Below are 12,305 nucleotides of genomic sequence, written 5' to 3'. Positions count from 1 at the left end.
AAAAAAAAAAAAAAAAAAAGACAAGTTCTATTTTAAAAAAAAGAGACTGCAAATTGTGTTTGTATAACCATAACAAAATAAATATTATTCTAACAAAAATTACAACAGAACCATATTGGAAGAAGTTGGCAAACTGAGGGGAAGGGGATAAAAAGAGAGAGGCAGAGAAGAGACAGAATGTGAGAATGTAACTGAGGTGGAAGGTGAGAGACTGAATTCTCATCTTCCTTGTGGCAGTTAATAAAACATTGCTCAATACTAAAACAAAAACAACAAATAAATAAAAAATAAATATCATGTTACCCGGAGAAAAATAATCAACGAATCAGTTAAAAAAGTAGAAATTTTAAAAAGTACACGTATAAATACATGAACTGGCGTGAACATACTTTATATACAAAGATACGAAAAATTGTGCTCTATGTGTGTAAAAAGAATTGTAATGCATTACACTGTTGTGTATTTAAAAAAATAAAATCAATTAAATAAAAAGTAGAAATAGTTTCTCTCCAGGAAAAGCCAAGGGGAGTATGTGGGAGGGGTGGCTGGCCGCCAGGCATCCCTCCAGCCTGCCCTGGTCCTCTGTGGCAGGCTTCCCAGCTGTGCACAGAGGCGACAGGTAGTTAAGTGCCTTCAATGAAACACTAATGCCCAGGATTCTTGATTTTTAAACTATTACAAAATGACAACATTTGGGGTGTGGTTGTGGCTAAGTGGTAGAGAGCGCTTGCCTAGCATGTGTGAGGTGCTGTGTTCAATCCTCAGCACCACATAAATAAATAATAATAATAAATAAAATACAGGTATTGTGTCCATTTGTAATTAAAAATATTTTTTAAATGACAGCATTCATTTTGGAGCACATTATGATGCTATTTTTTTGTGGTAGCAATTCTGACTTAAATAATGATATCAGTAACACATTATTATAAATAAAAATGTCACATATCTACTATGGACCTACCTGGGCATTTTTCCTCTTTTACTTCACTATTTTAAATTAATTTGTTCTGTCCTCATATTCTGGCCTTTGCTATTATTTTCTCATGCAAACATTTCTCCCTAAATTAGGGAAATTTTGCTTCCTTATTATGGCCAACTTGTTGTGTGTCTTGTGGTAATGAGTTGCACCGATTTAGAACAGAAGAGTTCCTTCATCTATGTTTGATTTCACTCACACTTCAAAGAGCATCCTTCTTATTCAAGTATCCACATAGCACCTGTCACACTTTTCATAACTATTCTTAATTGCCTCTTAGGTTAAGAGCCAATTAATTGTAGATCATTAAAAAAACATTCATAAACAGGATTAAAAATAGAAAAAAGCATGTTCTAAATATATAATTTCAGGTTTTGGTAAATTCAGGTTGATTTATTTTTCAACAATTATTATATGGCCAGATATGTTCAAAACATTCATCTTTATTCCATAAAGATAAAAAAAATAGACTGAATTACAAGCATACTATCCTTTTGTTTATGAAAAGATAGTATATTAAAGCAGCTAGACAGGAAGGAGCAGATGAAGATACTGTTTATTGTGTTCAAGTGGAAGCATCACACTTGATCAAGGGAGTATTCTTCCCTTAATTTCCTGAACTTTTTATACTGGTAATACAAGTGATTTCTGAATCATAGAATATGGTTTTTAACAAATGCTGAAATAAATCTGCTCTATTTCCTTAATAATGTAAAAAAACCAATGGTACCACCAATAAATTGATACCACCTTAAAAATGCTTTAAAAAATCATTCCATTTCCTTAACATCATAAGAAAAAAACTATTTTTGTTTAAACTTACTAATTTTACAAGCTCCATACTCTCTTTACGTAGAATTTTAATTTCCCAGATGACATTCGAGTGATGTGGAAAAACAGAGCCCTTGTCATTCCACATGAGGTGTAACGTAGATGTTGAAAAATCAGCAGACAAACTCAAGATCTCGGGAGTGTCTGGAACTAAGGCTTTAAAAAAAGGGAAACAGAAGAGAAAACTGAATAAATAACCAATGATTTTTAATATTATACTTCTATTAATCAACAATTTTTAATTATATTCCTCCTAGATAAAAAGTAATCAAGAATTAAAAATTTGTGGAGGTCAGTGGTAGAGTGCCTGCCTTTCATGAGGGAGACTCTGGGTTCCATGCCCAGCACCATTTAAAAAAAAAAAAACAGATAAATAGATCAAGAAATGTGGTGTATATACACAATGGAATATTTCTCAGCCTTAAAGAAGAAAGAAAGGATGGCATTTATCAGGGATGGAACTGGAGACTACCATGCTAAATGAAATATGCCAATCCCCCAAAACCAAAGGCTGAATATTCTCTGACATGTGGATACTAACACATGTAAGGTGGAGAGGGAGAGAAGAGTTCATTAGATTAGACTAAGGGGAATGAAGGAAAGGGAGAAGATATGGGAATAGGAAAGACAGTAGATGAATCAGACATAACTTTCCTGTGTTTTTATATGAAAATATGACCAGTGTAACTCCACATCATGTACAACCACAAGAATGGGATCCTAATTAGAATAAGTTATACTCTGTGTATGTATAATATGTCAAAATACACTCTACTAACATGTATATCTAAAAGGAATAAATAAAAAAGTATATATTAAAAAAAAAAGTCCTTCCTTTGTGTGGCAGTAGATAAGGCCTAAGAAGAGACAAAATATAGGGAGCTCACTTTGAGAAAGCTCTCTGCATGTTTTCTCGCTGTCTTCTCACTCATCTTCCCGGGTCAGAGTCCATCGTGTAGGGGATGCTCACAGAATTTGATGAGCCATTCCCAGTCATGGATATCACTCAATAGCAGGAAGGCTGGCACAATGACCAAGGCACTGAGATAAGCAGGCAATGGGTTACAGTGCAGAAGCGCAGGGCGTGGGTTGGCCAAATAAAAGAAAGGTTGGTGCTTTAGCAATTATATGCCACATTCTGCCAGGGCCTGAGACAAGAGTGATATGGTAGTCCATGAGGAGGCCATTGGAGAAATCTGGCTAGAGTAATAGACCTATTGGTTACAGTGACAAATATGGAAACAAAAGGAAAAAATCTGTTGGGCATTTCAAAGAAATGCTTGGATCATAGAAATGAAGATTTGCTCTAATAAGAAAAAGAAATAATCAAGATTTCACTCAACGTTCCAAGAAAGACAAAAGGAATCAGGAACTATTGTGAAGAAACACAGAAGACCAGCTATGGCTGACAAAGTGTCCAGGAAGAAGAGGCATGGGCAGAGAACTCTGCAAACGCTGGGGCTAGAAGAGTAGACTCAGAAACACAAACACACAGACATGTAACAACCAGAGCTCAACATAGGGGCTGCTGATAGACAATTATACCTTCAAGGAACCAGACACACCCACAAGGACACATAGGAGATGATCTAGAAGCAAAGGAAACCAGAGAAAATCTAGGATCACTGAGCCAAAAAGACACAGGTAGGCCAAATAAAAGTTCACACTGGAGGACCAGAGCAAAGAGCCACAAGCCCTCTGCTCAATTGCAGAAGGTAAAGAGACAGTGTGCTCAAGACCTGGGGTGTGCATCATGTGCTGAAAAGAGATAGTAGAAAGAGTAATGCATCTGGAAAATCTTCACATTTTCCTACTCTTAAGGAATGGGTAATTATGGAAACTTCTGGATCAGTGGAAAACAAAGATATGAGTGTGTCCTGTGCCATGAAATGCAGGCTGTCAGATGTGAGCAGCAGAGAGTCTTAGGTTCTCTTGCACATTTCTTCCTCAAACGACAGTAAGATGAAAGTACACTGGAAGAAACCCAGAGGTGTGTCCTTTCTTACCTCACTTCAGTCATTCCCTGTGAAGTTCAAGGGCCAATAAATAGTCACTGCAAGTGCCAAACTGCAGGAGAGTACATGGTTAGGGTAGCTCAGTGTGGTGAATACTAAATATACAAATCATTATAAATTAATCAGTCCTGGAACTTAAAAATAAGTTTACTAAATTTTGCATTACAGGGTGCTCTACACTGGATCTGTATTAAATGTGTACGGCTCTACAGGACCTACAACATGTGACTTTAAAGTCTAAACTATACAACAAAGTCAACAGTGGGGGTGCTTTGTAGGAGAAGCTTGAAGTGGGAAGGTGTCTGTGAAAAAGAAAAAGTGTGCAGGGAGAAGCAAGAAGTTTAACTTAGTGCCAGGTGAGGGAAAGTTCAGGTGCCAGCATGACCAGAGAACAAGAGGCTTGCAGGAGCGCACTCTTCTTCCAGAGGCTAGAGACGTCACAATGCAGTGACTTAAATAGTATGAAACATGCGATTATTATTTAGCTGAGGCAAGGCTAATCCATTAAAATGCTTCCCTCCGGGCTGGGGTTGTAGCTTAGTGGTAAAAGAGCACTTGCCTCACGTGTAAGGTACTGAGTTTGATCTTCAGCACCACATAAAAATAAATAAATAAATAAAGATATTTTGTCTGTCTATGGCTTAAAAAAATTATTTAAAAAATGCTCCCCTCCCTAAAAAGTCCACATAACTTACACTTTAGTAGAGTAAGGGAGGCTTCAAAGCACAAGTCATATCCAATATTTCAAGCTAAAAATGGTAACAGCCATGATTACAAATGGAAGAATTTAAAATCCCACTATTCCTTTCCTTTTTTCATAGCAGACATGGAAGTTTCCCCTAAGCTCCCAATGAATTGTCATCTGCATTTCTGTAGACCTAAAATAGGCATTTGATGACAATTTTAACTTGTTTTCTAGAAACTCAGAACTTTTATACAGAAAGAAATTTAATGAAAGTCTTATTTATTGTTAAAAGCTAGAACAGCTTACTTACAACCTACATGGTCTGTCTTCCTTAGAACATCAGGAGACAAGAGTCTTCCTAGATTTTTTTTTTTAGGATCCACATTTATCCTGCTCAGAGTGACCCAAATTTTCAGATTATTTTAAGAAAAGAGACACCAGAAGTCTTACAAAGTCTTTTTTATCCTTTCCCTTAGGAAATACAAAATTTATTCTATGTATATGAGTGTTCATAAAACCTTGCTTGCTTAGTAAGCAAACTTTTGAAACCATCTTCACACCTGGAGAAAACTTAATTTCTCATGCTTTCATTTAGCAGCAAATAATCTAGATCCTCTAATGACCAGCTACATGACCATTTCTAGAAAACAAGTTAAAATTGTCATCACATTCAACAGGTGCTCAAAGTTTTGCTGATGCACGGCTATTGTCTGAACTCCCCTCCAAACTCTTGAAACTTAACCCCCAAGGGGAAAGGTGCTATGAGGAGGGGCCTCTGGGAAGTGAAAGTCACAAGGGCTCTGCCTTTGCAAAGAGGATCTCTACCCTTATAAGAAAGGCCCAAAGGAGCTTGTTCACCCCTTCCCACGCCATCTATAAGGAACATGTCCTCACCAGACATCAAATCTACAAATACCTTGATCTTGAACATCCCAGAAGCCGGATCTATAAAGAAATTTCTGACGTTCACACATTATCTGGTCTAAGGTATTTTGTTACATCAGGCCAAACAGACCAAGACACGCATCTACTTCTCCAGCTTATGTTTGTCTAATTTGCTTTTAAATTTTCTTATCCCAATACCATTATTCTAACTATCATTGGGCCCATTATTATTATTATTTATTAAAGTGCCACTAATAAATTACATGATATGTAAGAAACAATGAACTACCGATCGACTGTGTCTTGATTTACTTTTTTAACCTTTTCTAATTACCACTACCACCATCAAGAGGCTTCCAAGATGAGGACTTTGGTTACTTCTGAAATAACCACAATCTGGATTATTTAAATGTTTAAAATCCTAGGGATTTTTTTTAAAAATCTAGAGTAGACAGGTTCCTCATACTTGACTACAAAATAATTTCAGATGGATGAAAGATTTAAATCAAACATGTCAGCAAAACCCAAAACCCCCAAATAGCAAACAATCCTACCATATTAAAGGAAAACTTGTGGTATGAAAAACATCATATTTAAAAAATTTTTAAATCAGAAAAAAATCTGCAGCAAATATGGCAATTAACAAATAATACAGGGAGAGCTCTGTGAACTAGTGAGGAAAATGGTGACAAATGCTACGGAAAAGTTGTAACTGACAGTTCAGAAAATAATATAACTGACAAATTCTTTTTTAATTAATCACAGAATCAAAGAAACAACAGTGATATAATTTGGGGTCATTCGATTAGATTGGCAAAAATAAATGAGGTGAATATTACCCAGCCCTGCTAAGGATGTGGGGAAACAGGCATACTTCTAAGTTTGTGGGAATGCAAAGAGGTATAATGTTTTTGGAACAATCTGACAAAGACTATCAAGAGTCTTACAAAAGGGGCTATCTTTAATCCAGCATTCCTGATCCTAGTAAATCAGACAAATTCACAAACATACACACACAAAAGATGTTCACTGAAACTCATGGTAGAGCACTCGCCTAGTATGCGTGAGGCACTGGGTTCAATCCTCAGCACCACATAAAAATAAACAAAGATGTTGTGTTCATCACTAAAAATAATATTTTTAAAAAACATTAGTAATAACACTAATAAACCGGAAACAAAAATCAATGTTGATAACAGAGCTCTTTAAGTAATTATGCCACGTCCATCTGATGGAACACTATGCAGGCATTAACAACAACATGGGTTTACAGAAATAACTTGGAACTCTATTAAATGTCTATGTTAAGCAGACTATAAATCAATACAAACCTGTTACATGTACACGCACAGAAAATGTATTTAAGTGTTAAGAGTGTTTCTCTGGGTATTGAGGTCATGGCTGACCTACTGAAAATATTCCCAACTATTGAAAGAAAATAATACATGATTCATCTCTCTTACCTTAAGGGATGGCTTAAGTGGCACTTTATGTGGACAACACTTCAACCAGAAAACAGGAAAGACTCTAAGTACTTGAACAGCATATTTGTTCTTATTCTTTCAAAACCTATGCTCTCTCTGACATAGATCATTCCATACATACATCCATTCCACAATACTAGACGAATCACCAAACTGTTTTCTTTCTCACTTCAACGTCAGTCAACCTTACAAGACTCATCACAGTACCATTAAAAGACTCCTTGGAATATCATGATGCTGCTCATGATGCTGCTGTTCCACCACAGCGGTCAGGACCTGCCAAACCCACTTTCCCCCATTAAGAGACAGGAATACTCAGGATTTTAAAGTCTGTTGCACAGCAAACTGTCCATCTCTCTCAGCCTGAATTTATTTTGCAAATGGGGATGTCTTTAATCCAGCATTCCTGATCCTAGTACCAATCTGCTGGTAGCATATGTCTGAGACACTGAATCAATAAGCTGGTAACAAATGCCTGCTTCCAGACAGCAGTCTTGGTATAGAAGACAAAGTCCCTATCCTCATGGACCCTATTTCCTTGTAGAGGAGACACATGGTAAATACCTAATTACACAATGGAATATTAACTGAACTGAGAAAAAACACCACAAAGAAGCACAGCCTGCCCAAGGATATGCGAAGAAAGGAATGGAGTCTCCAGTGGGATGGTCTAAGATGAGTCTAGAGCAAGGTGCATTTGAGACATGCCAGGGGATGTACAGGAATCAAGAGCAAAGGAAGCCAAGGAAAAGGTACTGCACTGAGGGAAGGACCTTCAGTTCTGGGGTCTACTCTGCTGGACTAGAAGGTAAGTATGCTTCCTTCCTGATCCTAGCTGTGCTCTATAATTCTCAGCAAGGTTGCTGCACAAGTCAAAGTATTAGCCTAAGAAATGAAATTCGCAGAACCAAAAAGTGTCTGTCAATGACAAAGCACCACAGTACCAACAAGGGTCCCATTCTACTTTAAAATCAATCTTCTTTTCAAATACTTACAAACATTTTTTTCATTTAATATGAATTTGCTCATAGAACTCTGCAGATCATGTAGAGAATTTATTTTTATTTCATGATCACCAGGTGAAAGAGCTGAGATTCTAATGTTTGTTTTCTCTAATCGATAACAAGAACGGGGCCTGCAATAAAAGAAACATTTTTAATTAGATTTAATTAGTAGTTCCATTTTCAAAAAAACAGTGAAAAATACCTTATGTTCTTTGGTGTTCAAATATACTTGATTGTGCCACATTTTAATACTGAAAAATGAGGGATTAATAGCAATTTTATCAGGAAAAATAACCAGGCTGCACCAGAAAGTGCAGTGAATAAGCACAGATGACTTCTTCAAATCTCACCCTGACCTGCCCCCTGGGGCCTCACCTACTGCATGCTCTACCCTCTTAAGCACCCAGCCCTTGAGACCAGACCAGCCAGTACCGCCTTCGAAGACTGAGCGCAACAGAGGTCAACGAATGAAGTAAAACTGCCCACCTCACCTGCCCACTCCTCAGGCCTGGCTTCTGGGTTGCTTTGAACAAGACTTCCTCATTGGTGCTGCCTTCAAAATGCTTTCAGTGCCCCCGATATTCCTTGGGGGTCCCCCTTCCATGACCTTCACATCCTCAGGTAACTTCCGTTGGCACAGAACCCACACAGCAGTCACTATCTGTTTACTGTGAGCTCACAGGGAGCCAGAACTGAACCTCTCAGCATGCTATTTACTGAACTATTCAGGATTTCCCTTTCCTGGACTCACAGGACTGTCATCTCTGACTCTCTGCAGTAAGGCTTGGCCATGTGGCTTTATTTGGCCAGAGAAGCCTGGTGAAATTCACATCTGTCATTTCTAGAAGAAAGCTTTAAAAGTTAGGCCTTGTCCCCTCTGTTCCCCCATCACCAACCTGGGGTTCTTAGAAAGAATCTCAGGGTAGACATCCCAGCCCATACCCAGTAGAAATAAAACACAGCAGAAAATAATAACTCTGTATTTTCCTGAGGAATTAAGAATTGCAAGTTGTATCTGCAACATAATTTAGCTCATTTTGATTGGTGAATTACTCCAAAGCTTAGCAGAATGCTCAACAAATACACACAAAATGGGGAAAACCTTGACTGTATTTAAATACACATTTACATCCATTTATAGGAGAACTACTCATTAGCAAAGTGAGACTAGAGAAGGCTTGTTGGAACTCCATTGGCACTGTTAACAACTCAGAATCCTGCTGGGATTGTGTGGGTACCCCACGGGCCTCATTCCAAGCACAAGAGCTCATCCACTCTAACATTACTTAAGAGGGTAATATGGTATAACAGAGCCTGCCTTCACTTCCCATAGTCCACCTCTCCCTTTTCCTCAGTAACCCATACCCAGTGTTTATTGGGATGCTGCCATTCAGCTAGGAGAGCTACTTCCTAGCCTCCTGGAGAACTCAGCCATCTGACTGGGTTCTGGCCAATGAGACGTAGGCAGAGGTACTCTGTGGGACTTGTTGTAAGTCTCTTCAAGAATTATGTGCTCCTTATTCTTGCATGCTTCTTGGAATAAGACACAGGTTGCTCCTAAAGCATCACCTTGAACCGTGAGTTCCATAAACCAGACAGCAAAGTGGCACAGCAAAGAGGGATTGAGTTTCAGTGGCCACAAACAACTATGCCAGTTCTATACTGTACGCATTTTTCACAAGAGTAACTGCTAGTGTATTGAGCCACTATGACTGACATTTTCTATTAGGCACAAACTTAAACCTGTATAGCTAGACACTGGTTTGGGGTAGACTAGTAAAACTTCCCATAGCAGATCATCACACGGCAGATATGCTCCATAATTGCTATTGATTTAAGAAAAGAATCCAACTTTTGGCTAGAAGGGTTTGTTTCTATCTTTATCAACATCAGGTTCAAAATTTTTAAGAAACTTCATTTAAATATCATTTAAAAATACCCAGAATGAAACTTGTATGTTCTAAAATGAAAGATGAAGAACCGGTAACTTGTACTTATAAATTAATCTAAGTATTTCCATTACCTGTCTTCAATGCAAACTTCATAAACAGTACCATGGCCGGCTCCAAGGGGTGCTTTCCAAGAACAGTCCCACTCTTGCAAATTGTTAGTTACACACTTCAAATCACGAAGTGCCCCTGGAGAAGGAGAAAAACGACACATGCACATGGGCACACACAACACAGAACATGCTTAGTAACTCAGCTACATTGAGTTACTGTCAATTTTAAACTCAAGCAAATGGGTTTGCAGAAGGCACATGTTCTCTTAAGGGACAACTGTGCAGACGTGGGTGGGCACAGGTTTCAGGTTTCTTTTGAAGCTTTGGTGAAAAAAAAAATGGGAACGCTAAAAGATAATACAAGTGGACCAACTTCTAGACAATTTGGGGGTTAGATCATATCAAAAATTCTACTTCCAGGAAACTATGAGAAATTGAGGAAGCAACTGAATACAGTGTAGATTCGATGCTGGGACCAAGAGATGGACTGGGGGCATTCTAGTACTCCTTGAATGTCCAAAAACCACACTGAAAAAAATAAAATAAAATCTTGGTAAAAACGACGTGGCTCCCAAGTCCACAGATGCAGCACCTAAACATCTGGACCCGGCTACTTCACTGGTACCAGATGGCCATCCTCTCCAGGAACCCCATAACCAATCTTCAGATGGTGGCAAAGAATGTTAATTTTAAACAGTAATGAAATCATATGAGCCTCTGAAAATCCTTTTATGTACAGGTTTAATTAAACAACTGAAAAATAACAACTCAGAAGATTACAATCCTAAAAGCACCTACTCACATCTATACAATAACATTACATCATGGAATACGTGAACATTAAACGATGATAAAGATCACCCCATAGAAAAATGAAAAGAAAGGAAGAAGGTATGAGAGAGAGAGAGAGAGAGGAAAAGGGAAGAAGGGGGAAGGGTATGTGTGGGAGGACTATACAGTAAAAAATGGTATTCCACCCCTGACTACAGAGTTCTCTCATAAATTTTTTTCTTGTTTTTATATGTACTTGGCATGACAGTCACTATAAAATAAATTATAATGCTATATAAAACAAAAAACATATTAGAAGTGCTCACTTTAGAAATAAACAGTAATCATCATAATACAGTTATTTTATCAATGACCTTAGGGAAAAAGATCTCTGCTTAATTATGGGAATAATATAAAAATGAAGCTATGAGGCAGCAGGATAATAATGTTCTTCATAGAAACATGCTGGGTAATACCTATATAAACATTCTTTTTTTTTTTTTTTTTTTTTTTTTTTGAGAAGGGTCTCACTAAGTTGCTTAGGCCCAAGGTGCTGAGGCTGGCCTTGAACATGTGATCCTCCTGCCTCAACCCCTTAAGTTACTGGGATTATAAGCATGTGCCACCAGGCCCAGCTACATCGACACTTTTAATATACTTCAACAGGATACCAATAACATATGAAATGTACTTAGATTTCATTTTATAACATTCTTTAAAAAGTAAAATTAGGGAGAGAAGACAGAGCAGAGTTGGCAGGGTGGGACCAGGAGGGGCTGACAGCAGAGGCACCCGGGATGTTCCTGGGTGCTAGGCCTGTGCCTGCCTTGATGGAGCTAGTAGGTAATCACTGCACACACTGTCAAAACTCAAAGAACTGTGTCCTAAAAGAATGAATATTATTGCATCTAAATTATATTGTCATTTTTAAATGAAAAAAGAATATTCTGATTTATCTTTCAGGGCCTTTTTAAAAATAAACTAAAAGTACATCAAAAAAATTACCAAAAAAAAAAAAAATGGATTTTAGCCACTTAAAATCTAAGGGATCAACAAAGAAACAAGACTGCTTCATGGCCAAAATTTAAATTAAAATGCAGTTTGTTCATTCTCTAAAAGTCTAGTTTACTTACCCTTTTTCTGGCTATTTACTTCATTCATTAGATATAAAAGAATAAATGTGGATAAGAGCCACTGGAAACTTGAAGTCATCCTCATTCTTCTATTGTCCACCACCTGGGACAGATGTCTCCAACTGAAGTAAATATCCATGGTCCATGCAATCTAGCCCTGGATTAGGAGAGGAATTTCAAAAGGTTGTTCAGGTTGTTCCGAAACACCTCACATAGTACACACAAGCACTGCAAATGGCACTGACTGCACTTTGACAGCAGAGCAGACTCAGGCTGCCCTGGCCCCAGGAAACATCAACTGGATATACAGCTGTTGCTTCAGGCACACACCATAGGGTCAACTTCCAAATGATGCGCATCCTGTTCAAGATTATAACTCAGCACATGTATATCAACTCTCAACTCCAATAGTATTAAAATAGAGAAAAGCAGTTCTTAAAATTGAAGTTTTGACAATTTCAAATGATACACAGATTCACTGATTGTGTGATGCTAACCTCTACGCCTCAGTTTCCT

At 37.8% G+C, this 12,305-nt stretch overlaps 1 protein-coding gene across 2 annotated transcripts in view; it reads right to left on the bottom strand.

Annotated features, from left to right (window-relative positions):
- Positions 1-11,946, bottom strand: part of Lifr (LIF receptor subunit alpha) — a 40,726-nt gene extending 28,780 nt beyond the window's left edge. The window contains exons 1-4 of one of the 2 annotated variants that reach the window (XM_015496348.2): positions 11,790-11,946; positions 9,907-10,021; positions 7,875-8,014; positions 1,803-1,966 (exon numbers count right to left, since the gene is read on the bottom strand). In XM_015496348.2, coding sequence (XP_015351834.1) covers positions 1,803-1,966; positions 7,875-8,014; positions 9,907-10,021; positions 11,790-11,928 — 558 coding nt within the window. In that variant the 5' untranslated portion in view covers positions 11,929-11,946. Of the gene's footprint in view, positions 1-1,802; positions 1,967-7,874; positions 8,015-9,906; positions 10,022-11,789 lie in introns of those variants that run through there. The other variant, XM_048802875.1, reaches the window with a different exon arrangement.
- Between the last annotated feature and the right edge of the window lie 359 nt (positions 11,947-12,305).

Source organism: Marmota marmota, unplaced genomic scaffold (assembly GCF_001458135.2).
Source record: "Marmota marmota marmota unplaced genomic scaffold, marMar, whole genome shotgun sequence".
Classification (NCBI taxonomy): Eukaryota; Metazoa; Chordata; class Mammalia; order Rodentia; family Sciuridae; genus Marmota; species Marmota marmota.
This window is presented reverse-complemented; position numbering and strand designations above follow the sequence as displayed.